General features: G+C 32.4%; 3 protein-coding genes across 4 annotated transcripts; 1 reads left to right on the top strand and 2 right to left on the bottom strand.

Annotated features, from left to right (window-relative positions):
• Nucleotides 1-376: 376 nt before the first annotated feature.
• Nucleotides 377-4156, bottom strand: LOC128171249 (uncharacterized). Of its 2 annotated transcripts, none has more exons than XM_052836999.1 (3): nucleotides 3921-4156; nucleotides 1179-1338; nucleotides 377-997 (listed from the first exon to the last, which is right to left on the bottom strand). In XM_052836999.1, the coding sequence occupies exons 1-3, from the start codon at nucleotides 4002-4004 to the stop codon at nucleotides 447-449; spliced, it is 795 nt and encodes a 264-aa protein (XP_052692959.1). In that variant the 5' UTR covers nucleotides 4005-4156; the 3' UTR covers nucleotides 377-446. The 2 variants fall into 2 exon arrangements, with proteins under 2 accessions (XP_052692959.1, XP_052692960.1); XM_052837000.1 differs by lacking the exon at nucleotides 3921-4156 and adding an exon at nucleotides 2118-2258.
• Nucleotides 4157-7001: 2845 nt separating this feature from the next.
• On the bottom strand, nucleotides 7002-10604 carry LOC128171251 (uncharacterized). Its single transcript, XM_052837002.1, has 3 exons — nucleotides 10472-10604; nucleotides 9614-9773; nucleotides 7002-8904 (listed from the first exon to the last, which is right to left on the bottom strand). Exons 1-3 carry the CDS (start codon nucleotides 10535-10537, stop codon nucleotides 8351-8353), a joined length of 780 nt encoding a protein of 259 aa, XP_052692962.1. The 5' UTR covers nucleotides 10538-10604; the 3' UTR covers nucleotides 7002-8350.
• Nucleotides 10605-18581: 7977 nt separating this feature from the next.
• LOC128174170 (chitobiase-like) lies at nucleotides 18582-25991 on the top strand. Its single transcript, XM_052839789.1, has 10 exons — nucleotides 18582-18962; nucleotides 19245-19405; nucleotides 19567-19988; nucleotides 20452-20884; nucleotides 21104-21314; nucleotides 21879-21963; nucleotides 22693-22927; nucleotides 23061-23313; nucleotides 24142-24279; nucleotides 24621-25991. The coding sequence occupies exons 1-10, from the start codon at nucleotides 18679-18681 to the stop codon at nucleotides 24757-24759; spliced, it is 2361 nt and encodes a 786-aa protein (XP_052695749.1). The 5' UTR covers nucleotides 18582-18678; the 3' UTR covers nucleotides 24760-25991.
• The last annotated feature ends 1338 nt before the right edge of the window (nucleotides 25992-27329 follow it).

The raw sequence follows: 27329 nt of genomic DNA, 5'->3' as shown, positions 1-27329 counted from the left end.
ATCATACGAAAGCGATATTGTTTAACTTTCATACCATATCATGGAATACCATTTCATTCAGCCTTACACTAAATTTCTTAAAAATCTCCCAGTGTTGGATACGATAATCATTGAAATTGCATTCCACAGCATGAATTAAATTGTAAAATTTACATATATGCATGTGGACCAATCTGTGTACATTTTTTAGCGTGTGTCGACGTGATCCAATATGTCTACACCTTTTTAATTTTCCAAAATGCGTTGTAACATACCCTTATTACAGGCATTAAAATTTTTTGAACTTTCTATATTAAGTATATATTTTTGAATAAATAAAAAAAAATGATCTAAATCAATAAACTATATATAGTAGTACAAGAGAAACAACACAATGTTCTGAAGCATTATTTCGTTTATTTCAAAACTTATAGGTATTGGTATTGAACAAATTTCAAATTATGCTTTTAAACGATCTGATAATACCAACTGCGATTAATTGCCATGTCGTTTCCATAGTAATCTGAACTTGAAACATTCAAAACAAAGCCAAAACTTTCGACAGTGATACCATCTGCTTCGATCGCGGAATAGTTCAGAATCGAATAGTACTCACTGCAACTGTCAGTTTTACTTCCTGAATAGTAAGTGTCGAGGTATTTATAATAACTGACAACATTTTCATTTTCAGTTTCATTCAGATGGCGTGTCGATAATTGTACACGGGCGCCTGATCTATCGCGTATGCATGCAATAAAATATTTGGACAAATTCTCCAAGTCCTCTCTTTCTGCAAATGATGTTACTGTAGCTGTATATTTTGTGCGTTCTCCCATTGCATCCTTTTCTATCTTGACATAGCAGGTGTTTTCAATAAAGCTTGATTTAATAGGGAGGTTGTAGTTAAAGTTTGGATACATTGTAATTGTTTCTCCTTTTGATTTCGACTTTAAGGTTATTCTTCTATCCATGTTGGCATTATTGTTCACCATGTAGACCTCAAATTCATCTACATGTTCTAAAACAGTAATAAAAAGGAGTCTAAAGATGTGTTAATGAAAAAGACATGTTGCAACATTGTTTGGCTTTGGGGAAAAAATATAAATGTTTGTCATTTTCTAGAACAGTAATTAGAATAAATATAGTGCTAAATAATTTGTCAACAGTTGGTATTATTTTAAATGTCTGAAGACAAATACCTCTGGAGACTTCCAGGGTGTCGCCGTTGAATTTGATCTCTGTATCGGAAGGTCCAAAGAAAACAAGAACACACACAGAGAAGCTTTCATTCAAAGGTATAACAGACATTGCCACCGTAGATATTGTTGGCTGCAGGGGCATTCTAACAATTTCGGCAATCTAAAATAAGGAAATTTGTTTAGTTTTGAATTTTAGCAATCTAAAATATAGAACCATGTGATTGTTTGTAATTATCATCACCAAAGGCAAAGTAATTTGAAAAAAAAATTATATATTTCAATCAGTTACTACATCTACAACATGATATAGAAAAGGTCTAATTTGTACAGGCCTAGCTCTCATACCCAAGAACAAATGTATTGAATAAAAATTTAGTATTTAAAAATCTTTTTCAATGAACATGAACCCAATGATATAGGATAGGATAGGATAGTTTTCTCAATTTCTTATTTCTTATACTAAATGTCACAGATACACGTCTCTTATAATGGAAACATTTAATGTTACATGTACATGTTTCTTTCATTTTTTCCTCTAAAAAATGACATGTTGATTGTTACTAAATAAAACATATTGTTCCCTGTATTTTACGTGATCGTTCACCTTTGCAGAGCTATGTCGGTATATATTATAACATTGTCCTTAAAAATTCACCAATTTGGAACCGTAATGAATAATACTTCACTAATAGTAATTAAAAAACCAAATTTGCTTAACCGTGGAATCTTGATTGAATGGGGAAACAATCAAATTTAGGGTTACTGGCAAACTTTTACCATGATCTTAACGGAGATCAATGTTTCAAATCAAATTAATTTACATTGCACACACAAACTCGCTTTATAAAATCTGCGGATGATCCATGACTAGATCAGCTACGAACATTTAAAACTGAACAAAATTGTAGTTAACGAATTGTAAAAATATAAGAAACTTACACAGCTGTAGTTTGCAGACAACATGGCCACTGTTATGGAGACATAAAACCATTTTAATGCCATCTTGTTTTGCTGTGTCTTCAAAAACTTTTACAACTTTACACGGTTAAACACGCCTTCTTATATAAGCCAAATCATTTTATCTCATTATCCAATGACACTCAAACTATGGAATTAACTACTATCATTTTTGCTATCTATACGGTCATTTTGACGAGTTTCTCTCGCAATTTGAAAACTAAATAGGTGATTTATAATTTAACCACGGGCTTTGACCTCAGATAAAAATATCAGCTGTTTAGACAGACGAGATAGTTAAACGAAAGGAGTAATTATTTGGAATGTGAAATGTCAAAGGACGAATGCTATTTCAAAGTGCATTATTTAATTTCAATAAATAGCAGAAATTTTTTAACTTAAACTGGATTCTAGAGGTCAGCACACCGCGATAATACAGCTTTCAGTCATCAGATATTCCCTTACTCAAGTACGTTATCAGAGTCTACGTGTACAGTATGATGTAGAATTTAACAACTAATTCATTTCATTAATATATTTTCATTGTGTATTTTGTATAAATAAGTTGTAAGCCTACGTTTTCATTGGCAACTTGTGCAACATAGAAAGATGGATGCAAATCTCTTTAATATACTTGTAGATTTAGATAAAATCTACGTTTATGATACACCAAGGGTGTTTAAAGATGAAAATCACATCTTTCTTTCTCAGTGAATACTTTTCTCTTTTTGTTGTTGTTGTTGCAACAATGGTACAACTCCTTCTTAGGGCACGTGTTTATAGTGGGAGAAAGTTTTCATGGTAGATCGGCGATATGGGCGTACCACGTAAAACAGCTGACATGACGTCATATTTATAATAATTTTATCAAACTACCATCTCAGCTTTGTTACAAAAGAACCAAAAAAACATTGACGCAAGCGTTAATTATAAATCAGCTGCAAAAAATATAATTTTTGTATGAATCATCATTGGTTGGTTACATAAAAAAACATACCACAAAGATGAAAATAACGAGTTGCCTGTACTAATTTCGATGGTATATTTTAATATATTTTCAGCAACACTTTTTGAAGTTGAACATTTTACTATTATTATTAAGAATTGGTTCGTTACTGTAAGCATTACTAACGTTAATTGTATGATCATTGCCATAGTATGAAGTAATGAAGAATATATATATATATATATATATATATATATATATATATATATATATATATATATATATATAACAAGCACAAACATTGCAATAACTCTCAAACTGACATATACCTGCCCATAGTGAATGATAAAGATATATATAAAGCACAGAGAAATTCACTTTTGTTGGAGCTCCACCATCCGCCCCGACCGAGGCTTGAACTCACGACCTCTGGAACCCATTCTTCTAGCAGTGAGCGGCCACCGCGCTCCCCACTCGGCTACCTAGGCAAGACAAAAATCTTGCTTTCGATAACGAACGGAACCCAGCGCGCTGGCCGCGCACTACACAGTCGCTTGAGATACAGGTGGAATACAGTTAAACGACAATCTGAGAGGATCGGAACGATACACATTGCACCGGCCACTTGCCTGTATCTCACAGTAGATCACAGTCTATTGACCGGCGGTCCAATAGATCACAGTCTATTGACCGGCAGTTCAATAGATCGCTCTCAAACCTGTATACACATTCAAAATAGGCAAAAATATTTAATTTGTAATAAAACAACAAAAACCCCTTGATTAGTTTTAAGATATAAACGAAAAATAAATAGCTTGCAAAAATTAAAGTTTACAAACCTTTGTTGACCTCAATTGACCTGCCTGTGAATTCAAACCCTGTTTCAGCTGGGCCGTTGAAAGCCCCATTGTACACTCCGTCATGGGCGTCCAGTGATTTGTTGATTGCCAGTATTTGTAGCACGGGCTTTCCGAGTCTTCGCACACTTTCAGCTATCTTAAATACAAAGCAAATATAATCAACATTTACAGTCAGCTCACGCCTGTTCTTTTACAACAATTCAAATCCCATATCATATTATTCAAATTTCATAGCATAGCATTTGAATCTTATACCATAGCATTGAAATCTAATACAATAGCATACAGTCGCAGATTTTATTATTCGTCAGATCATGCCATTGCATACCATAAAATAAAAAAAACAAAGTTATAATAAATCGGCGTGAAACATTTTTATTTTAAGGGACAAATGTTCACATTGCAGATTAGTGGTTCACTATGACTTCTTATCATTTTACTTCGAAATAGTTAAGGACACTGCTTAGGGAGGCGATTTTGTATATCATTAAGCCCTTTATTTGTTTTCTAATACTATCAAATACAAATATTTAACATTGCATTAAAATCTCATACCATATCATTAAAATCGCAGAGCATAGCATATAATTGTAGAAACAATGCAAGAAATAGCTGTACAAAATTTAGTTCTGCCTATTATATACCAACTAATATCTATGAACAATTATAATAATACCCAAAAATGTAACTATTAGCAAACTTTATTTATTCATCATTAAGCCAGAAAAGAAAGACGGTGATATTTTCTACTTCAATAAATATATTTTTTTAATATTTATCAAGTATAACAAAAATGTTTAAAAAACGAAAACAACAACAAAAACAACGAACACACACAAAAAATAAAAACAAAGAAGAAATTAAAAGCAGAATGTTTTTACGTAAAAATTAATGAAAACAAGTATAAGACATAAAATACTAAACTATGCGTATGTTGACAAACACTACTAAAATGAAAAAAAAAAATGGATACATATAAATGTAATACAACTTGCAGATTTATGGTTTGCAGTCAGTACAACAACTAGAGAAAGCTGTAGAAAGAAATGGGTTGCCTCCATCATGTAGCTTTATGACTTTCTGAAATGAAAACAACTTCACAACGTGAGAGTTACAACAAATATATGCAGTTTCATTAATCAAGACAGCTAAATTGCACAGATAAACTTCACTGAAAAAATTTAAACGGAAATGGTGCTGAAAATTGGGTTATACAGAAAAATCCATAATTTCGAAATACAAAATACATGATAATTGTCACTAACACATGTTACTTTGTTCACTAAAAAAGTCAACACATTTACCTTATTTATGACTTTGTAAAAATGATTGAGTTAACTGTTCGTGCTATAATTTTAAAACATAAAATATTTTGCAAATTATCAATTTCATAAGCAACGTGTCCCCTGGGCGCCTGTAATGGTATGATATTTTCTAATAGCATGTAACAATGAACAGTCTTGAAAATATATTAAATCAACTAGACCTACAAAACTTTAAAAATTCAATTGTATAAATGACAACTCATTCGGCGAAATTAGCCACACAAATCCTCCATTGACTCTTCAATTACTTATCCAGATTAGGTCTAATTTTGCGTTCGGTGACTTTGATAGATGCCCGTCAAAGGCTACTTCATTCATTTTAAAATGCTATTAAATGCTATTGATAATAGGTCGGTGACATATAATTTGGGATAACTTTGAAGTTGAAATGATTGTTACTGCTTTGCAACTTACCAATAATAAGGCTCATCTCTCCCCCACCCCCCCCCCCCCCAAAAAAAAAAAGAAAAAAAACCAAAAAACCAATGTTGATAAAAAGTCGATAAATATTTTTTTAACATGGTTATTGTATTCTTTTTTTTTTCTAATGGAAAAATAAAATGATTATTTATCACTTTTAAACAAAATTGCATTAGTGTATACTTATAGACTCCTTTTTTGCTTAAAAATTAACTAATTATATAAAGAGTAAAATCATACAGCTGACGATGCCGTTCATAATCATTCTAATCAATCGTGTAACAGCGATTGTTTGGATTTTATTTTCTTAATGATGGAAGTTATCCACAAATCGTAGGCTAGACAATTTTATGAAATGATTGCATTGCTGTTCTGCATCCGAATTGACTGGGCAATTGATTTATTTGTTAAAACTAACAGTTGTTTTTATTTATTTTGTGACTTATCAATAAAGTATTCAAAGTAATAAAATACCGGTTATACCGACGGAACATGGGCAATAAATTTGAAATATGAGAAATGAGCTTCACAGAAATTTAAAGAATTTAAAGAATTTTTTAAAGAAAAAACAATGATTTTGGTTTGTCAACATTTTTCAATGAGACTACCCCCCCCCCCCCCTTCATTAAAAAACGATGCTACGTGTGTGATTTATGAAATGGGTTGGATCTGGAGAAATCCGAGTTCATGTAATAACGCCCGGAAGAATAGAAGAGGATATGTTTATAAATAGCATGTTATATAAACTGTTAATATAATTCATATCTTAAAAATGAAGCAGTGTGATACAGTGGTAGCAACGTTATTGTTGACAAACGACACGAACGATTCTGATACACGAAAGATCACGCACGATACACGAACGATCACGCAGGATACACGGACGATCACTAACTTACTGAATTTTCACGATACACGAACAAAAACGATAAAACACGCAACCGAACGATTCTTCACCATTAAACACGCAAAATCAAAATCAATTTTTAAGATTAGAATTAAGAAAACGTATTGCTTTGATTTGTATTGCTTTTTGTTTGTTTGTTTTTTTTTGAAAAGCGGCATGTACAGTAGCAATGCACTGTTTTATATTTTACGAGTAAACAATTTACACATCCATACAAAAAAAAAATATATGATTCATACACAAATAATTTTTTTGTCTCCATAACGAATAATAACTTAAGTGTAAATGAATTGAAGATACTGGATAAACTATATAAATTTATGTACATACGAGTTGACTGTTTATGTAATCCAGGTCCCTTACGTACGATTTAATTATGCGGGACAGAGGTAAATTTGTTCGATTTTACACATGGGATATTTTCATTATTTACAGTACATATTTGATTTATTTCTATTTATTCTGAATTTTAAAGCGTCTATAAAAATTATTTCAAACAAATGTTTACACAATGAACCAGATAGGAATGCGTATCGTATTCTCATTTGAAAGAAAAACGTTTGGGATAATCGTTTAGTTTAAAACAGAGGAGTGGGTAAGCTTTGCCGCTTTCATTCAACGTGTCGCTCTTGCTAATATGATTAAAATTATGTGTCAAGACACAATGGATGCTTGATATAGGCTGACTATAACATTATGCAAAACAAACTCGACCGAACAAAGGATTGAATTAGCTGTGGAAATACTTGATCAATGTATTAAACCACGAAAGAGAGAATGAATGCTAACAACTGTCAATGTTTTTTCTATAAAAAAGTTTAAAATTCACATTGTTTTACAAAAAATACTTCTCGTTGTTTTAAGAATAAATCCTGACATTCCGTAAAAAAAGTTACAAAACGAAAAAACCGCACGATCACGCACGAACACGCACGGTAAAAAACGCAAACTATTTTTCCTGATACACGCACGATTCCGCACATTACACGAACGATCACCCACGTTACACGAACTAATTAACACGATTGGCTTGTCAACAGTAACGTTGTTACCACTGTATAGAATGCAGCATTCTGATGGTTTATATCAAGATTAGTTTATTAACACTTGAGCGATATGAATAAAGCTGCAGCATTTCTAAAGGGACTCAAACAAACTTTTGGAAGCATCAATTCTTTATTTAACCATAAATGCATTTTTGTTTTACATTTTCAAATCAAAATTAGAGCATTATTTAAAAAGTGCCTGTTTGGAACTGTAAGAGTTGAAATTGACAACCCGAGAAAACTATTGTCATTCAACGCGAAGGGTGTCAATTTCAACTCTTCCCCTCCCAAACAGGCACTTTTTTTTTATTATACTGAATGTCTCCATTTTAAAGAAAACTTTACTGCATTTATATTGAAATGACGTGAATTCTATTGCGAACCGTACGCGCATAATTTACGCACATGTAACAATTGGTTGTGTTACCCGTTGTCAAGTGTGTTGCTAACGCTGAGGGTGATAGAACGTATTATCAACTGCGTCTAAACCAATCAGATTTCAGTATTTTACATAAAAGTATAATAATAACACTTGAGCGAAATGAATAAAGCTGCAGCATATCTAAAGGGGCTCAAACAAACTGTTGGAAGCATCAAACTTTATTTAATTATAAATGCATTTTTGTTGTACATGTTTAAATTGAGGATTTCCCCAGATACATGTAAGACTACCTATCTGAGCTGAAATGCTTTTTACAATGGTATTTGTATTCAGATATAGTAGTTCCAGTAATAGGTAGAATAAAGATCATCACTAAAAAGAGAAGGATTCGATTTAGATGAAACAGTGAAGTGAAAGTTTGTAATAGTAATCTCGTCAGCTTCCAGTGCAGGGTTATTAAGGATGGTGTAATATGTATCTCTTTCAGTGCTGGTATAAAATGTCTTTGCGTATTTGAAATATTTGCTAACTCGCTGAATATCCGGACCGTTAAGATCTTTGGAATATATCTGGGATGCGTCTCCTGATTTGAAGTTAAGATCGAGTACAAAATACTTCTCAAATCCATCTTCATCTGCACAATTCTCCACTCTAGCTTTGTATTCTGTTTGGGTACCATTCTCACGCTTTTCAATTTCAAGTTTACAGTTGTTCAAATGAAATTTAGTTTCTCTACGTGCATTTGAGTTCAGATTGAACAAAATCCTCATGGCTTCTTTTGCTGAATTTGACTTTATTTTCAGCATCCGGGAGCCAAACGGGCTGTTAGCCTCCAAGTTAAACTCAGTGGTTGTTAGACGGACCGAGAAAACGTCGTTTTCCTCTGAAATACACATGTATCAGTACAAGGTTAATTACACGACACTTTGTAAATGGGTCTAAATATTTCCTTTATTTCACTTATATTTGCAAAATGATGATATTAATTCTACATGAATTACCCTTAAAAAAAATATTTGAAACATTAATTTTCTTTTCTTTTATTTTACAATGTAACTTTTTTTTGTATCTAATAAACATTTCACTCTTTTTATCTTATTTAAGGTATTTCCACAACAAAAACAGTGTACAATGTAAACACACAAATATACAAAAGATAAAGCCTCCTCTGTTTTCCAACTATTTAGATATATCTTTACTTAAATCTTTTAAATTTGAACTACAGACACAAAACACAATCTTATTGCAAGCAACGATAAGGTCTTGCATCTTTTTGTATAATGTGAAATAAGACCTTGACTTTAGTTTTTGACAACTAAACATGATCTGAAAATGAAGGCGCTACTTTCATTCAGATGATCAGGCACTTTTTTGCTTCAAGTATAATAACTATCATAATGGATAAAAAGAGCCATATTGGTCCCTAATTTGAGTGACCAGACCCTTTTTCTTGATATCAAAATAAAGGTACTTTGATTTTATCCAACAAGTGTAAAGAAATTAGCTTACGTTCTTAATATATTTGGAAAAGAAATTGTAGGGGGCCGACTCATACTCATCTTACAACTAAACAGAAATGACAATTTACAAACCTTTATTAATCTTCATTGATTGGCCAGAGAATTGAATCTGTGTATCGGATGGGCCGATGAACACTCCGGTACGGGCAGACAGTGTGTCGTTAATTGGGGAAGCACTCAACGCCAAGGTTTGTAGAGCGGGTTTCTCGAGTCTGCGCACAACTTCCGCTTTCTAAAATACAATTAGAGTCAATTTATCCAAAAAAAGAATTATAATCAATAATGCATGTATCTACTACATAGGTCATTTCAAGTTCCAATCCATAGTTTTTTAAACTCAATTTAACAATTTGAAGGAATATAAACTGCGGAAAATAATCGTTAGAAAAATTACTTAGTAATGAAACACAACAAGAAATAATCAAATTATTTATCAGCGGGATACATGTAAACAGATATCAAATGTCAGTTTATAATCATGTCACAACAATGCCATTTTCAAAACTTCAGTTTGTTACATGCATTACATAAAACGTGACATATTTGTTTTTAAAGTTAACATACACAGTTTCAAGAAAGAAAAATCTTTTAAAAATGCAAAAAAGACACAAAACATGGTTAATTTTTTCATTGTTAATGTACAAAAGAAACACGAGAACTTTTTCTATTTCAACGACAATTCCTTTTCGTTTTTTTACGTTACCAATTACACCCTTGTGTACAACGTTGTGCCTGGCAAAATGTTCAAAATGTGTTTTTAATCGAGCATACTATTTAATCCTTTTTTAAATAAACATTCTAGCTATGAGAAAGTTAACAATTGATATGTTTCGACGAACAAATTGTAAAAAAATGTATACATGGTTTAATAAGTGCTGCTATAGTGAAAAAACACGATTACTTATAAATACTGTATAAATCACAACTTACAGATTTTTGGTTTGCACACAGTTCAAACGCTATAACCAGCAGAAGAAAAAGCCTGTTTACTGCCATAATGTCTCTATGACTGTATGAAATGAAAACAATTTTACAACGTAGAAAATGTTACATTTATAAGCTGTCGACTAATTGAAACAGACCCTTATAACCTTCACTGAACATATTTAACGGCAATATTGTTGAAACTTTCCCGTGATTTCAAAATACATAATAGATGATAATTGCTTCAAACACATGCTGCGTTGTCAAATGAAAATGTCAAACTAGTTCGTAGTTTTGCAAAAATGATTGAGTAGAAAGGTCATGCTATAGTTTCATAACATAGTTTTTTTTCCCAATAAGTCAAGTTCATCAGCAACTTTGCCTCTTGGCATTAATAATATAATGGAATGCCAAGCTCTATGGTGCAATGTAGTCCTCAATATTTGTTCCATTATTTTGATGGTTAAAACCTTAAGTAAGATAATTAAACAAAGTTGAAAAAGCAGTATATCAAAGAAGTGTTGAAGAACTGGAAAAATAATAAGACAAACAACGAGCGCAATTAATTGTTTTAATACAGTATAAGGTTATAAAAAACGCACGAAAACGCACAAATCTTATAAAATTAGGAAACAAAAAAAAAAGTGCCAGAACAGATGTAACCTCTAGTATTCAACCTCGCCGCTTGAAATTACTTCTCTCCTTAAGATCGTTTTACATGTATTTATACTATGAAACTAACATGATTTTAAATTCATTACACGCTTTAAATCAATATGGATTTTGTATTTTATCCAAATCAAGTTTTATAAAGCGTTGACAATATTCCTTTTCATGTTATCTAAAAAAGATGTTAAGTTGTATAAGGCAGTTTTGTTGCATCTTTCTTATGGATTTATATTCACCGCGCAATATTGTTTTGAAAAGCATCAACAAGAGACACCTAATAACGGCAACAAAGAACTAACAAAAGGTAAAAAACAGTAAATTCAATGTTTTGTAGTTAGATATAGATGTTATTTCACTCGGGAGACAGAATGTTTAACTCGTCCTTCGCAGTTGTGAATATGTATATATAATCCTGTCTCATTCGTGAACTACAACACATTGTATAATTATCTTCTTTTGATCCTCTCCATCTCATGAGCCACATTGTGTGCCGATCGTGGCTTGAGACGATGGTTTTTCGAAAGACAATAAGGACTTGGTTTCCTTATAGGTGTGGGTTTTCAATACATAAATTTCACAAAAAATAGATCGTTTATTTTGGAAATAATTACGCGGGCGTCTGGTGTGACCCGTATTCAAGGCCTGAGTTTATTGATAGAAATGTTCTTTATGTACATACTTAACACTCAGTTAAAAAAGGATGTGTACAGTTTGACCTCCCCAAGTTAAACAAAATAGACAATCAATAATAATAAATTTGATTCAAATCATTGTTATACCAGTTTTACGTTTTTATACGAGTGTGATGACGGTAATTGTATAGATGTTAAAACCGTTAAACAAAATGAAAAGCACTTATTCTCATCAGTGCCATTAACAAATAGGATATAAATATTATTTTTTTAAATTTTTTATCTTGAGACTGGATGTTTTCAGTATGTGTTCAAAAGTTTTTGGTCAGCTATGCTTATGTCACATTTAAGCCGGTGTTCAAGGGAATAATTTTCTAGTGTCATAGAAGTTCGTTTGTTTAAAAACAATTGGGCGGGGGGGGGGGGTGGAGGGTGGCTTATTCATTATCAGTTACCGTCAATGTAAAATGTCTTGTTGTATTTCATTAAAGGATAAACTTCTTTTCTTTGACAATTATCTTTATATATTTACAATAATCCAACTGTCAATTGAAAAAGCGTCGGCAATAATTCGGAAGTAATTCAAATGTTACCACGCAATTGAAAGCTTTTGCTATAATATCCATTCATAAGCGGAAAAAAACCTTTTTTTGATACAATGATTGCCACTTTTATAAAGACTCGACTGCATTGAGTACTATGTCATTCATTTTATTGATCATCGGGATCTTATGTTTCCCAACATGCTACACCTGACGGGTGCCTTACCCATGGACTTATACTTGAAAGTATCCTCCTCTACATAGGGAGTAGCCTGTTTTCCAATCTATATTAAAAGTGGAGACAAAAAGTATATTCTTTTATTTAGGTTATAGCAGTTTCATGTATGACATTTTATACACACGGACACTGCGCTACAACATTCTAATCTTAATAGGTGAACGCGATCAATGTCCATACTGATGATCTGACGCACCGTGGTCGGCGGGAGGAGTGTGTGATTATATTTTACGACCCGGAACAGACAGGCTCATCACTGGACCTAATAACACGTTTCTCCATGAGATAAACAAACATGCACTTTCTATATACGAGGGTCAATCAAAAGATACGAAGACAATGTGGCTGTATATCATATATTTTTCATGAAAGTCATATTTAACAGATTAATCTGTGCACCAACACTTATGTTATTGATATGCGAAGTTTTAGTCCATTTGATGAAACGGTATTTCTGTTACCCCTTTTTAAAAACAACATGTTTTGTCACCACGGCGCACGGTAACGTTCAAAACATGACGTCAATATTAAACACACACAGTTTATAGATAAACCCCATCTTTTTATCACGCTTAGTCTCTTGTGCCTTTCTCCTTACAATTTAAAATTGCTCTGGACCACTTAACATCTCATTTGCACATTTGTTCGAGAATCATAAGTTAGTTCTTCAAAGTTTTCATTTTCTAACCTTCTATCTCTTGATAACGCTAACCCTGAACGTCGGTTGACGTTACTTTTTTTTTGACCAAATATTTACAGATATTCTACTCTTTTTAGGACTGTTTTATATTCAAAATACAATGACCACCACCCCCACAAAATTTTTTACAGTTAAGTACAAACTTATAATTGTTGTGTTATTTTTTGCACCATTGAGCATTTTTACAGCTTGTGTCGGCTTTTTCCTGGGTTAAATCCATTTTGTTTGTACCTCTCGTTGCGCCGTGACGTCCGGCGACGTCGATGTTTTTAGTCAATTCTAAAGAGGACTATCTGTCTTTAGTTACTAATAGCTGTTCGACAAAACAATATTTCCCGTCATTATTTGGAACATAGAATACCAAGACAAAACTTAATTCGAGGTTTCAATATTATTTGGTTTTAAGCCCAATTTATAGATATATTACTTTCAACATTATATGGTTTATAGTTGACATACTGTAAAACGAGAAAATATGGCGCACTACAAATTTGTAGCACCTTTGGCGCAACTGCCTCTGAGCGCTAAAATTAATAGTGCGCCAAAGTTTTTTAATATGTATTAAATTATGTATTAAATTTCTTCAAGTTGCAAAACAATAACGTCAGTCCATTTTTAAGGCTATTTGGAAGTGTTTATTTAGATTTCAGATGCTGTCGGTTCTGTTTGTTTAAACAACTACACAGGTAAACGGTATGGGTTATCGAGTATAGGTGCCTAAACATGGATTGATTAATTCAGTTTTAAATGCTTTTTAGTATCTCTCATTAGCACCTTGAAAATTGGGCTTCTCCCCATGCCACTGCCATTTAGCGCCTCGAGGTGAAAATGTTATTAAGCAATGCATCAAAATGTATATTATATAAACACGTTGTTGATCATTTTTGTTTACAGGTTTACCTTAAGAAACCAATTCATGTAAAATATCGTAAATTAATTACACGCTTACGGTTGTCCTCACATGACTTAAAGATTGAAACAGGGAGGTATGATAATTTAACACGTGATTGTCGAAAATGTGAATCTTGCAACTTAAATGTAATTGAAGATGATTTTCATTTTTTTACTTATTTGTCCATCGCTTCGTAGTTTAATAGATAAGTATAATAAAAAATACTAGTCACGAAAACCAAATGTCTATAAAGTTATTGCGTGAACCCTGAGGTCCACGCAGAAAATATATAAGCGAGGTTAAACCGGATGCTATGGGGAAAATTCAGTCTGTGCATGAGCTAGCCTGGTTCCTGTGCGTAATAGGTAGCTAAGGGAACCAAGCTAGCACACGTTTAACTGAATCGGGATCGGGATTCCGTGCCATATGCACACACAATTATGTTCAATACAAATCAGTACAGAAACAAAGTATACGTTTATAGAAATGATTGGCATATGATATGAACTATCAGTATTATGAAATAAGTTAATGTTAAGCCGAAACTACAACATGCATCACCTAGCATAATTTGCAATGTTTTGTTGTTTTCCGAATACACATGTAACTTTACTTTTATAGTAGGCGAGGCTAGAGAACTTCCCGATTAAATTTTTTAAGCATTTAAGTATGATTGAATAATTATGTCACTGTATAAAAGTTAAAATCTCAAGAAAAATGCATCAAAATATGAAATTTTTCATTTACACAAAGCCGTTACTGCATAGTTAACAAAGTAGTGCGAATCGTATTGTGTGCGCAAATAGTAGAATTCACCGAATGCCTGATACTATACATGCAAACTTCATTCATAGATAGATCATAATTATTTTAGAAGTATGAATCCTTTAAATTCTGAGATAAAAAGTCAGGGCATATATACATACATGTATACGTAATATAACGTACAAATTTAGTGGTTAAAAGCAGAGGGCTAGAGTCGGTGGAATCTCTGATAATCTTAAGGTTTCACTACAGTATTAAATTTTACTATATATTCTTACCAAAATTGCACAACTCTACATACAGATCAAAAATTCAAAACGAACTTCTGGAGAAAATCCTCTTGACATCTTTTTAAACAACGCTTCATTTACAATTTTCTAGCAAAATACACACGTGCATCCAGCAAGGCGTGATACTTTGTTTACCTCGGTTACACATGTGCTTGAAAATTAAGCCCGGGCCTTTTCACCCCCCTCCGGAAACAACAAGCATTAAAGATTCAAATGACCTCGCATTATTACAAAAATGGGATAGCTAGACCTCTTACACATTGTTTTTCATCTCATAAAAAAATTCAGCTCCTGTCGCGTGCGGAAACGCTCCCAATTCAAAGGAAAATTCGGGAATTATTTTGGCTAAGCCATGTTTTGAAATACAGTTATGACACCTTAAGGCTTTCACGTTTTCGTTGGAAACACATACAAATGGTCCACGTATTGTAGTCCTTTTTTAAAGGACAGCAACTTGTTCAGTTATTATCTACCTCTAATAATAAAGAACTGTGTAATTTAGGTAAATATTTATGTTATGCAAACAAGCAACACACTCTCCATGTGAATTATCCAAATTGATTATGTGCACTTTGTTTTTCTTACTGTTTATTTAATATGTATATGTTCATATGTATAACCTATGAGACATTTGTCTGAAGGAATAAAGAACTTAAGCGTGGCGATCGTTAACGCTGACAATACATGATTGATCATAATTTCTTTGATCTCTGATTAGTGGATATAAAGAAAACAAGACGATACCTATTTTTGTGTTTTTTAAATGTAAAATTACTGTGAAAAAGATTTTCTCATGGTGATCGAAACTCATGGTAAATGTAGCATTCGATTTCACTTTTAGTTTCGGGACTCTTCTAGTATTATCCAAGTCGACACGTTAAATTCAAAGTCCGATAACTCAAATTTGTTTACAAACAAAAATTACACATCATCGCCAATAAATGAAGTTTTCATATCTATCTACTGATGATTTATACAAAAGTAAGTGTATTGTTCTCAACGACAGTTTACCGTTCATGCGAGATAGAAATCAAAGTCGTTGTGTTCACGTGCTTGAGTGAAAACAGAACTAAATTTTGGGCGTGATCTTTTATCAAACAACAAAATTTTTTGTTTTCTTTTTTAAAGAAAAGATGCATGCGTTAAAATATAAGTGCGCTAATGTACTGGCACTTGCGTTTGCGCTAAAATACGTATGCGCCAAATTTTCTCGTTTTACAGTAACACAAATTGTGACCGTGCGCCGTGACCTCGTTTTTGCAGGATTAGATTCTGAATAATTCTTAGAAATAAAGGAATTTATTTACTTTTTTTCTTGCAAATTGTTTGAAACTATTGTTAAATTATGTCTACCAAATTTAGTAATGATATGACGTTAAGTAACATAGCTATGACCAAAGTCTTCGTATTTTTTGATTGACCCTCGTAACGCATGTATAGTTTAACCAATTTCTAAAGAATTTCCGTTGTCATACAACACTGAATAATGAAATATGTAACAATAAACAGGACTTATTGAAACATAAATATCTTATCAAAAATGTGAATGTATAACGAACGACTAAACGTTTGTATGCTTCGCTTAGTGACACAGATATTCATCTTCCAAACGACATTCACATACCGCTGTTGCTTGTTAATCTTTGTCCTCTGTCATGGAGGAATGCATTAAGTCATATTTAGTAAGACAACATGCTTCACAACATGACATTCCTAAGATAAATGACACTTGTTCCTGTTGTTACTGCATACCTTCCTCTATTTAAATATCCACTGCACTGTGTAATGAATATGGAAAGGAATGGGGATTAAAATGGAGAAAAACTGCCCGATGCTTTACTTCGTAACTATTGCAGGTATGTATCATGCATTTCGTTGGAATCAATGATTTACTCTGATCTGAATTTGTATTTCGTTTTATGGATTTTTGAAATGGTTGACAGTTTGTTATTGTAATACTTTTTTTGTTCCTAGGAATATTTTATTTTACGTCACGCACCATTTTGAAAGTTTTTTCAAATATTGATAGGTACACTTATTACTTTGAATTTGCAAATTTGATAATCTGCCATTACAGTAAATAATGCAACCAAACAAAAGTTAACATTCTTGAATGGATATTTCATACATGATCAAAATACTAAAGTACTGATGGAAGTTGATTTGATTAAACAGTATTTATTTTAAAATAAACGAGATGTAAATTCGCATAGCATATAGGTTCATAGCTGTATTTGAATAGTTACATATATTTTTTTCTTGTATAAATGCTTGGGCTTTTGCGGCAAAAACCCTAAGCTATAGACGGAAAACCCTATAAAAAAACCCATAATATTTCAAGATAGAATTAAAGCCACCTAACTCTAGGATGCATTCTGATCAGTAATCGACACATTTCTGGGGAAAAAATCAAGCAATTTTTAACAAACAAATAATAAAGCAGTACTACCGCAGTACTGTTTCTTTTTTTTTTTTATCGCTGATAGTCTGCCCTTGATTCCAATAGCTACCGCTGTAAAAAGGCGCTTTGGTATGGCGTGGAATACGAATTAACGTCTTCAAAAATAAAATCTGTCTAAATTCAAAGTATTTCAAAACTAGTTTCCTTTAAAAACAGTGCTTCTACATGTAAATACATGTACATTACATCGAACATATTGAATGTTTGCAGGTACTAATTAAGAATTGTAATGGCTTGCACGAATGTCCAAATACTGTTTCACTATCCCTTGCCAAAGTAACTGTATAGAAGCGTTTATTAAATTCAATTTCCAAAAATCAAGTGTATGAATTTAATTTCGTGCTAAATCCATTAGACAACATTTATACTATTTTAAATTCATATTCCCGCCTTTTATCTAGTTGTTTATAGAAACTTCTGTGCATTTATTAAATGTCTAGTATTTCATCACAAAATTGTAAAAAAAAAAAATAGTATCTGTATAAATATATTTATCTAAATGCTTTTGAAAGGAGGTCTTTTTCTCGAATTGGCCATTTGCCTTTTACCTTATTCGTAATAAATAACGATTTTATTATCAGCCTCATTTTCTTTAATAAGTCGTTAAAGTGTATTGAGGTTTTCCATTTAGTCACGTCCGCCAGACTAAAAAGGACTTATGGTTAGATTTTGTACTTTTACAATATTATGTTTTATTTGTAGAATTGTCTTTTGTTTCCTTAAAAAAATTTTTTTTTATCTTCTAGTGGTATATATAACAAAACTACAAGCAAGCTTAGACATCGGTTACAATTCAACTGACCAAATTTTAATAGACTATATTGCAGAAAATGCTGAAATACGATATGACGTTATAAGCAATTTCGTTGACAAGCGGGGAACATTTACATCGAAAATAACAATAAAAAACACAGGCAATCTTACAATTGCCTATAACAACTGGGAGATTTATTTCTACGCAATACGACTCGTTCAACCAAATGAATATCCATATAAGGAAGGATTTAAACTTCACGATTGTAAAATGCGGCTGTATCATGTAGCCGGAAGTTTGTGCAAGTTGTGCCCCGAAAGAAATTTTCGGATGGAGTCGCATGATGTTGTTGAGTGCAAATTGGTAATGAAATATTGGCAGTCTGCCAAAACGGATACGATGCCGAACTGGTATGTTTGGGCGGTGGGACTTACACCTAGGGATATCGAATCCACGCAGGGTGAAACTCTGACCTTTGTGGGACCTTTCGAGAGACCGGAACAGTATCAACGTTATGATGATGATGGTTGGTCTCCCTTAACCCCAGAATCAAGGTAAAAACAGAGGTCAAGGAATGTTCCTTATCCAAAAACAATGTTATGAAATAAAGTTACATGTATCAACATGAAGAATAAATTATAGGGTTGCTTTTGCATTTATGCTCCTCAAAAAGGCGTGTGTGGGATAATTACTTAGCCATAGTTTATTGTTTTATCTTCTCTTATTTCAGTTTTCCTGTGTTTTATAGCCCCGAAGAATATTTTTCTTTACGCTTTTCAGTATACATGTACGTGTAGGTGATGCAATTAATTCATTTCTTTGGATTTTTTTTTCAGATTTAAGGAAAATGATGAGTTAGCAGTCTCCAATGTTTCTGAAAAACTTGTAATCCCAACACCAGTTGAAATGAACATGAAAAGTGGCAGCGTAAAAGTTGATTCATCGTGGACTGTAGTGAATTCAACGAAATATTATAAAGTTGCAAAACTAATTGCAGGTAACATAGATTAAACGTTTTTAATAAAAATCAAATTAACATTGAAATGAGCAAGGAAACATTTAAAAGTAAAATAGACCAGTGATACCAAGAAAATGAAATAAAATGAATTAAATATATACTTTGCCTTCAAGTCAAACACTTTATTTCATAATATTTAGAGCACTTTGGATTGACAATTCGGAGTACAAAACCACAGGAAAAGTTTATTGATATAACAGAACAACATGATTTGAATCCGTTGAACGTCTCAACAAGTGTAAACGAGGCTTATCTGATCCAGATAAGTTCTCTGTATATAACGGTGTCTGCAAGGGCAAAGGCAGGGATGTTTTATGCTTATCAGACATTAAAAAGTATACATCAAGGCGGGAAATCACTTCCATTGTGTGTAATAAAAGACCAGCCTCGATTTACCTACAGGGGGATGCACTTGGATGTAGGTCGGAACTTCTTTTCAAAAGAGGAGATTCTGAAAATACTAGAGACAATGGCGATGTACAAATTAAACAAATTCCATTTCCATTTGACGGAGGACGAGGGTTGGAGGTTGGAAATTCCCGGTATACCTGAGCTTACAGAGGTATATACTGAATATGTTAAACTATGTAGATGTGTTCTCGAACCAAGGTGTCTGTCATCTATCATTTTCATTTAAAAACGACAAACATCCACTGTTTTCAAATAGTTAGTACATGTATATTTCAAAAGTAAAAGCCTGGTTGGCTGTTATCTACCGGACGACTGTCATTTGATATATACTTTTTTTCTTAATACAACACAAGAAATGACGCAATTACATATACAAACTGATGTTATCAGAGCTACATGAGCACTGCTTTTTGTTAATCATATTTACTATAGATGAATGCCCGATTTTTTGGTATTTTGTTTTGAGCATACTTTAAGTGTACTTCGGAACCACATAACTTCTAACTAATTTCAAGGAATTTTTTTCTATGTTAATTAAGAGGGAAAGAAATAGAGGACAAAATAAAATGAATCTGCATAATGTTATTCAATGCTAAATGAATAAATTTCAATAGATTGGTTCGAGAAGATGTCATGACCTTAACGAAGACACGTGCATTCTTCCTCAATTGGGATCCGGATCTTCAAAAAACGGTCTTGGTTCCGGATTCTACACAACCGAGGACTATATGGAAATATTAAGATATGCTAATGACCGGAATATTCAAGTCATACCGGAGATTGACATGCCAGGGCATTGTCGTGCAGGTATCAAAGCATTGGAGGCAAGATACCGGAAGTACATGAAAATTGGAAACGAGGTTGAAGCTAATAAATATTTGCTGACAGATTTTGCTGACAAAACACAATATTTAACAGTGCAGTGGTTTTCTGATAATGCTATTAATATCTGCTTGAATTCAACAGCAGTATTTATTCGTCATCTAATTACGTCACTTATTGAGATGCATCAAGACATTCAGCCTTTGAACATATATCATTTTGGAGGTAAGTTAAATGCTGTGTGCAGCTGCCTCTTGTTGTTATATTTGTGTTTGCTTGAGGTCAATAGAGCTTCATAAATTAGAATGACAATAGAAATAATCATTGCTTTTATATAGCTTTTTTTCTAATCGCAAGAGAATTGTTCTCCTATCGGTAGATTATTCAATCATATTAAATTACAACAAATTTGAACATCGTCTCAAAATATTTAATCACATTCAGGGGACGAAGTAGCGGGAGCTTGGAAAGAATCTCCGGAATGCAAAAAGTTTCTATCGAAAAAAGGTCTCAATGATACCGCCACACTTAAGAGATACTTTGCTCATTTCATGTCAAATCTAACTAATGATGAAGGATTGCATATGGCGGTCTGGGCAGATGCTCTCAAAGAAGGAAACGCTCTTTATAATATCAGTGCATTTCCAACCAATCAGTAGGTAGACATTTTAACCGAAATATAAACACTGTCAAAATTGTTTTAAAATGTATATTGTTTGGAGCGCAAAATCAATTTAAAAATCGAAACAGAATTCATGTTAATGACATACTAGTAATATACAGGTATTAAATCATGTAATATTATATAAATAGTGCCTGTTTGGGAGGGTAACAATTGAAATTGACACCCCGAGAAAACCATTCTCAACCGACGCGAAGCGGAGGTTGACAATGGTTTTCGAGGGGTGTCAATTTCAACTGTTATCCTCCCAAATAGGCACTATTTATTATGTTATACTGAATGTCTTTTTTAAAATTTTTAAGAAAATTTTACTGCTTTTATATAGGAATAACGTGAATTCTACAGCGAACCGTACGCGCATAATTTTCGCGCATGTAACATTTTTTAATGTTACCCGTTGCCAAGTGCGTTGCTAACGCTGAGGGTAATAGTAAATATTATTAACTGCGTCTTAACCAATCAGATTTCAGTATTTAACATGAAAGTATAACAAACATGATTTAAGAAATAAAAATATGAAAATCTTCCTTCTGTTAGGAATATTATAGCGTATAATTGGGACAACCTTTGGGAGAGAGGACACGGGGACAAAGCCTATAAACTAGCCAATGCAGGATACAAGGTTTGTGTGTCATAGCCTCATCAACTTGATATTTTACGTACAATGTACACTGTATATTATAAGAAGCTTATAAACTAGCAAATGCAGGATACAAGGTTTTTGTGTCATATCTTCATCAATTTGTATATTGTGCGTACACTGTACATTATAAGAAAATTCATTGTAGAATTAGAAATTATGTATTCCGAAATGCATAGGTTTATTTCAATTAAAATAAATTAATAAAAAAAAGTGTAAAGTGATATGAAACGGACATGAAAATATAGTGTAATTGATATGTGTTTGAACTAATCAGCAGTTTTGCACCAATTCTACTTACACGTGGATTTGTAAGCATCGATCATTGCATGATCAAAAAAAGTGTTCGTGTACCTTTTTGCTGTTTGCAATGTAACCTTAATTCCCAGTCTACTGTTAACTGTTAATTTTCCAAAGCATAATACAATATTGAAACTTTTGCTACTTTTGTTGGACATTTGCTTTAAATCAAGGACATATTGAATCTTACCGAAAGGGACCTAGTTTAAATTGTGTGCGTGTTATTTTCAAATTTACATGCAGAATACTTGTGGAAGCATTAGAATTCGATGAGTTTGTTACTAAAAATGAAAACCGACGCATCTACGATATTAACCCCCCCCCCCCCCCGAACGTAAACCCCCTCCCAATTCACGAAAATTTGTCCCCATGAAATTAAATGATTCTACATTTTCTTTTGTTTCAAAACAGGTAGTTCTTTCCCATGCCACACATCTTTATTTTGACCATCCATACGAACCAAATCCAGAGGAGAGAGGGTATTATTGGGCTACCCGTTTCACTGATACTCGAAAGACTTTTGGATATATCCCTGACGATATATTCTATAATGCCGACAAGTCGAGGGATGGTCATCTATTAACCAAGGATCAAATATGTCCAAACAATGAATGTCTAAAGTTAGAGAAACCGGAGAACATCATTGGTATGGTTAACTGTTGTATGTATATGTTGAGGACTGGTCAAAGTGAATTACTTTTACTAAAACATGGTTTTAAAAAGATAATTTCACCATTACATAGTGCTTGCTCTTAAAAAATAAATGTACATAATCGAAGGCATACAAGGTCAAGTTTGGACGGAAACCATACGGACATCCCAGCAACTTCACGAGATGATGTTTCCACGCATGCTCGCATTGGCTGAACGTGCCTGGCACAAGTCAGAGTGGGAGCGGATTCCAGACAAACAGAGGCGGATCATGGAAACAAATAAGGAGTGGGCTTCGTTTTCCAAAGCTTTAGTAGAGAGGGAGTTCCCTAGACTTGACGGCATGGGCATCAAGTATCGTGTCCCCGTACCTGGAGCAAGGTATCGTTGTTTGTAATGAAATTATACAGAGCTTTTGGGCATAACATTAAAGATATTTGCCTATATAATTCTTACCAGTCCAACAAATGTTTACTCAACGTATCCTGTAGACTTGATGTTGGCCGGTCTGCCAGTCTACAACTCAATTGTTGGACCGCTATGTCGTAGCTAATGAATATTTGTTTGACCTCGACGAAACATAAATAACCAAAGTGCAACGCAGCATAAATGATTGTTTGCCACCTGTACATGTATTTGCAATTATTGGTGTTCTTGTAGTGAAGGGTACATGTATTACATTATTAATTAAGCTATTAAAGTGAAATGTTACAATTGGAAACTTTTGTTTTATCCAATTATTGAAACACAAGTTGCCCCAATTGACAGTTAAAACTGTTTTGTTATATTTTTAAAACGGATACAAGAAACAGCTCTTATATCAACCAGCAATTTGTCTCGCACTGCCTTTCGACTTTTTAACATCCGCTTGAATCGGATATATATTCATTTGCTGGGACACAGTTGTTTAACATTTGTTTATTTTAAATTCTGTCCAAGTGTAAAAAGATTCCTTTATTAAAACAAACTAGTTAAATGCAATAGTTAAAACAGCCTTAAATCAATTACACATAGAGTTAGAAATTACTGTATTTTTTTTCTTTTGCAGACGTTCTGTTCAAGTCGAGTGTCAAAATTAAACAATTAGATTTATTTTTTATTAATAAATAAATCCAGGCAAACGATTTCCTGCATTAATCGCTCAAGTATACAAAGAAAGTCGATAACTGCACATATATCTACTTTAAATACCTAGACTTCATTTTGCAGGGTCAGTGGTGACGTTGTACAGGTAAATTCGGCTTTCCCAGGATTAGGTTTTCAATATAGTTTGGATAACCAACAGAGTTGGTTAAATGTGACGTCACAGGAAGTGCACTTGAAGACAAACATGTACTTAAGAACAAGGTTATTAAAGGCTTTCTAAAAAATTTTTTTGATCCAAATGATTTGTAAATCGAATAGATATCAATACTATTAAATGCGTCTTTGAGCGAATACGTTGATAATCAATGTTCCAAAGTTTCATCAACGTTTCAAAGTTAAGTTTAAACGCTTTAACGTTAAATTGCTGAAATTTATTATAATAATGGTTTATTTTAATGCATTTTTAGATCGGAATTTGTCATTCCTTATGTATTTTTATGTATTTTGGAGTCTTTGTGTAAATTTTGTAAAATCATCAATTTTCGACCTATCAAAGCAATTCACGAATAACTTATTCAATTTATATTGTTTTCTTACAACAGGTCATCGGATGGTAATCGATACAGCCGATCAGTGTTCCTTAGAAACGTAATTTCTTCAGATGGAGATCACATGAAACCAATTTGTATTAATATCTTTACTGCTACAATATTTTGTGTCATTAAAATAGTGTTATATTGAGAAAAAACGATGTATTTTTTTATAAAATAAATGTGCCAGTGAAACTATACACATGCAAGGATCATTCTAAAGAAATAAAGTTAGATAATACTCACAATTATCACGTAAACAACTCATTTTTTTTATTTCTTTTTTCAATGTTGTTCTATTTTCTCAAAATGTGGTAGATAACATTAACCATCGAACGTTGTACAAAAGAAGAAACTACGTCTCACGTTACACTTGTGTTATATAATCCAAATCATTCCAGATAACTTTCTCAGATACAATACCCTGAGCCTGAACAACCATTTTCTGAACAACCATTTCTTGCATTTGAACATGTATTTTTCTATTACATGTTCGACACTGCATATATCACCTTTGTATGTAATTACAATTTAAGCATTTTTATTTAGAATAACCCGGCATAGTATACATGCATATTATTAAGTCATTTTTTAGCTGCCCGTACATTCAATACGTTTTTAATGATTTAGCAATGTGCAGTTGTTTTTTTTTTAATACATGACAAGAGTAATATTAATTTTTTAAATGAAAATTAATGATTTTTTGTTTAAGTTCTTGTCTTAAAACTTTGTATTTCTTTTGCCACTAACAAATTTGAAGGAGGAGAGGACTAAAAAAGGCAGTGCCTGCTGCCTTACCCAATTCAATATATTATATTGAATAAAATATTGTTTTAATAAAATAAAAATAAAGTTAACAAAGGACTATATATGGTTTAAGCCTAAAATGACCCCCATAAATGAATATTTTCATTTTACTGTAATTCTTTGTTGTATTTGTACAAATATACATTTGAAGATTTTTCATAACTTTCATTTTGATTTCCAACCAAACTTAAACATAAGAATTATATGATGATTTTTATTTAATGTCATTAAAAAAAAATTTCATATACTTCGTGTTTACTAGGGTACATGTACATGCTGATATAGGGCAACTTCTTAATTTTTTTCTGAAATACTTTCATGAAAACTACTTTGTAAATACTTCGAGAATGGTTGTGATCATCAGGTTGATTTATGTAACAAAAGTCTAAGTGTGCGAAACTTTTTTTTCATGATAAAATACTTCAAAAATTTCGCAGACGGACAATGTTACTCTATTTTCAATACGAGTTTTGAAGCAGATCGGGATGTAAATTACTAGAGTCAATATAAAACTCATTACAATAATGTGACATCCCGTTTACAAACGTGTGCATGTTAAAGCAATGAGGGTGCATTATTTTTTTTCGAAGAGTCTGACACTTTTTGTTTCAAGTATGAGAGCTGTGGATAAAAAAAATAAGTCAGATTGGCGCCTAATTTGGCTGACAAGCACCTTTTTGTTGATATCAAAAGAGAGGTATTTTGATTTTATTCAACAAATAGTTACCGTTCCTAAAATATTTGGGGAAAAACTCTTACAACAAAACAGAAATTACAGTTTACAAACCTTCAATGATTGGACTGGGAAATGAAACTTTGTATCAGATGGGCCGATGGATACTTTTGTACGGGTTGGCAGTGCTTCTTTGATTTGGAAAAACAAAAAAATCAGTTAATATAAAAACACAAGGAAAGTTGTATAAAAATATCTCCAAAACAGAATCAGTCATCCAAATGCTGTTTTCAACTTAAGAAATATATATGTTTACAGAAATTTTTGTTTTCCTTAAGTGAAAAAGAGGAGAAAAACATTGGTATGATTAACAGGTGTTGACAAAAATGTATAATATAAAAGAAATAACTTTTTGTCATGGCTTATGCGTTCAGGAAAGCACATAGGGCGATGGTTCTTTTTTAAAATCGATAAAAGATAGGTTTTGATAGCCTTGATTGTCTTCACTGCCATCAATGCGTCAAATTGTTTATAACCTACACTTGGATATCTTTAATTCTACAAAATAACTAATGTATCAGAAATTAATGATTGGCTCAAAAATGTCAAACCCATTAAATACATTGTAATCATATTGCAATAATAGTTTATAATGCATTTATACGATTATTGAATAACATTACTGTATCGTATTTTAATCTAATAGGTTCAACTTTTACTCTGGAAAAGTTGAATGTTTACAAAATACAAAACTATCTCGATTTTTTTTGGATATATTTAGGAGAAACAACAACGGTATGATATATTTAATATATTAATATGTAATATTTGCTAGTAGAAAGCATGCACAGTTCCGCATCTACAAAGAAAAGAAGGAGATACAATAAGTTTGTTAAATTTGCACCGCTTTTGTTTGAAATCGTATGTTTTTAGAATCAAATCAAATAATTACAATGCATTGTCCAAAAGAATTAAATATCTAATATTTAACATAACAATTTTTAAAATTGTGCTCTACGTTGAGAGATGCAGTATTAAATAAGCTAACATAATGATATAGTTAACATTATAATAGATACACATAAAGCATTTCCATTCATACACACACATACATGTACACATAGACATATACAAAGAAAAGTATATTTATCTCAATTAAAAATAAGGTAAAAATATTTGATGGGCCATTCAATATTATTTCTTCATTTTATTTGCATACATTATCTTAATTTCGATACATC

Source organism: Crassostrea angulata, chromosome 2 (genome assembly GCF_025612915.1).
Source record: "Crassostrea angulata isolate pt1a10 chromosome 2, ASM2561291v2, whole genome shotgun sequence".
In the NCBI taxonomy this organism is placed as follows: domain Eukaryota; kingdom Metazoa; phylum Mollusca; class Bivalvia; order Ostreida; family Ostreidae; genus Magallana; species Magallana angulata.
This window is presented reverse-complemented; position numbering and strand designations above follow the sequence as displayed.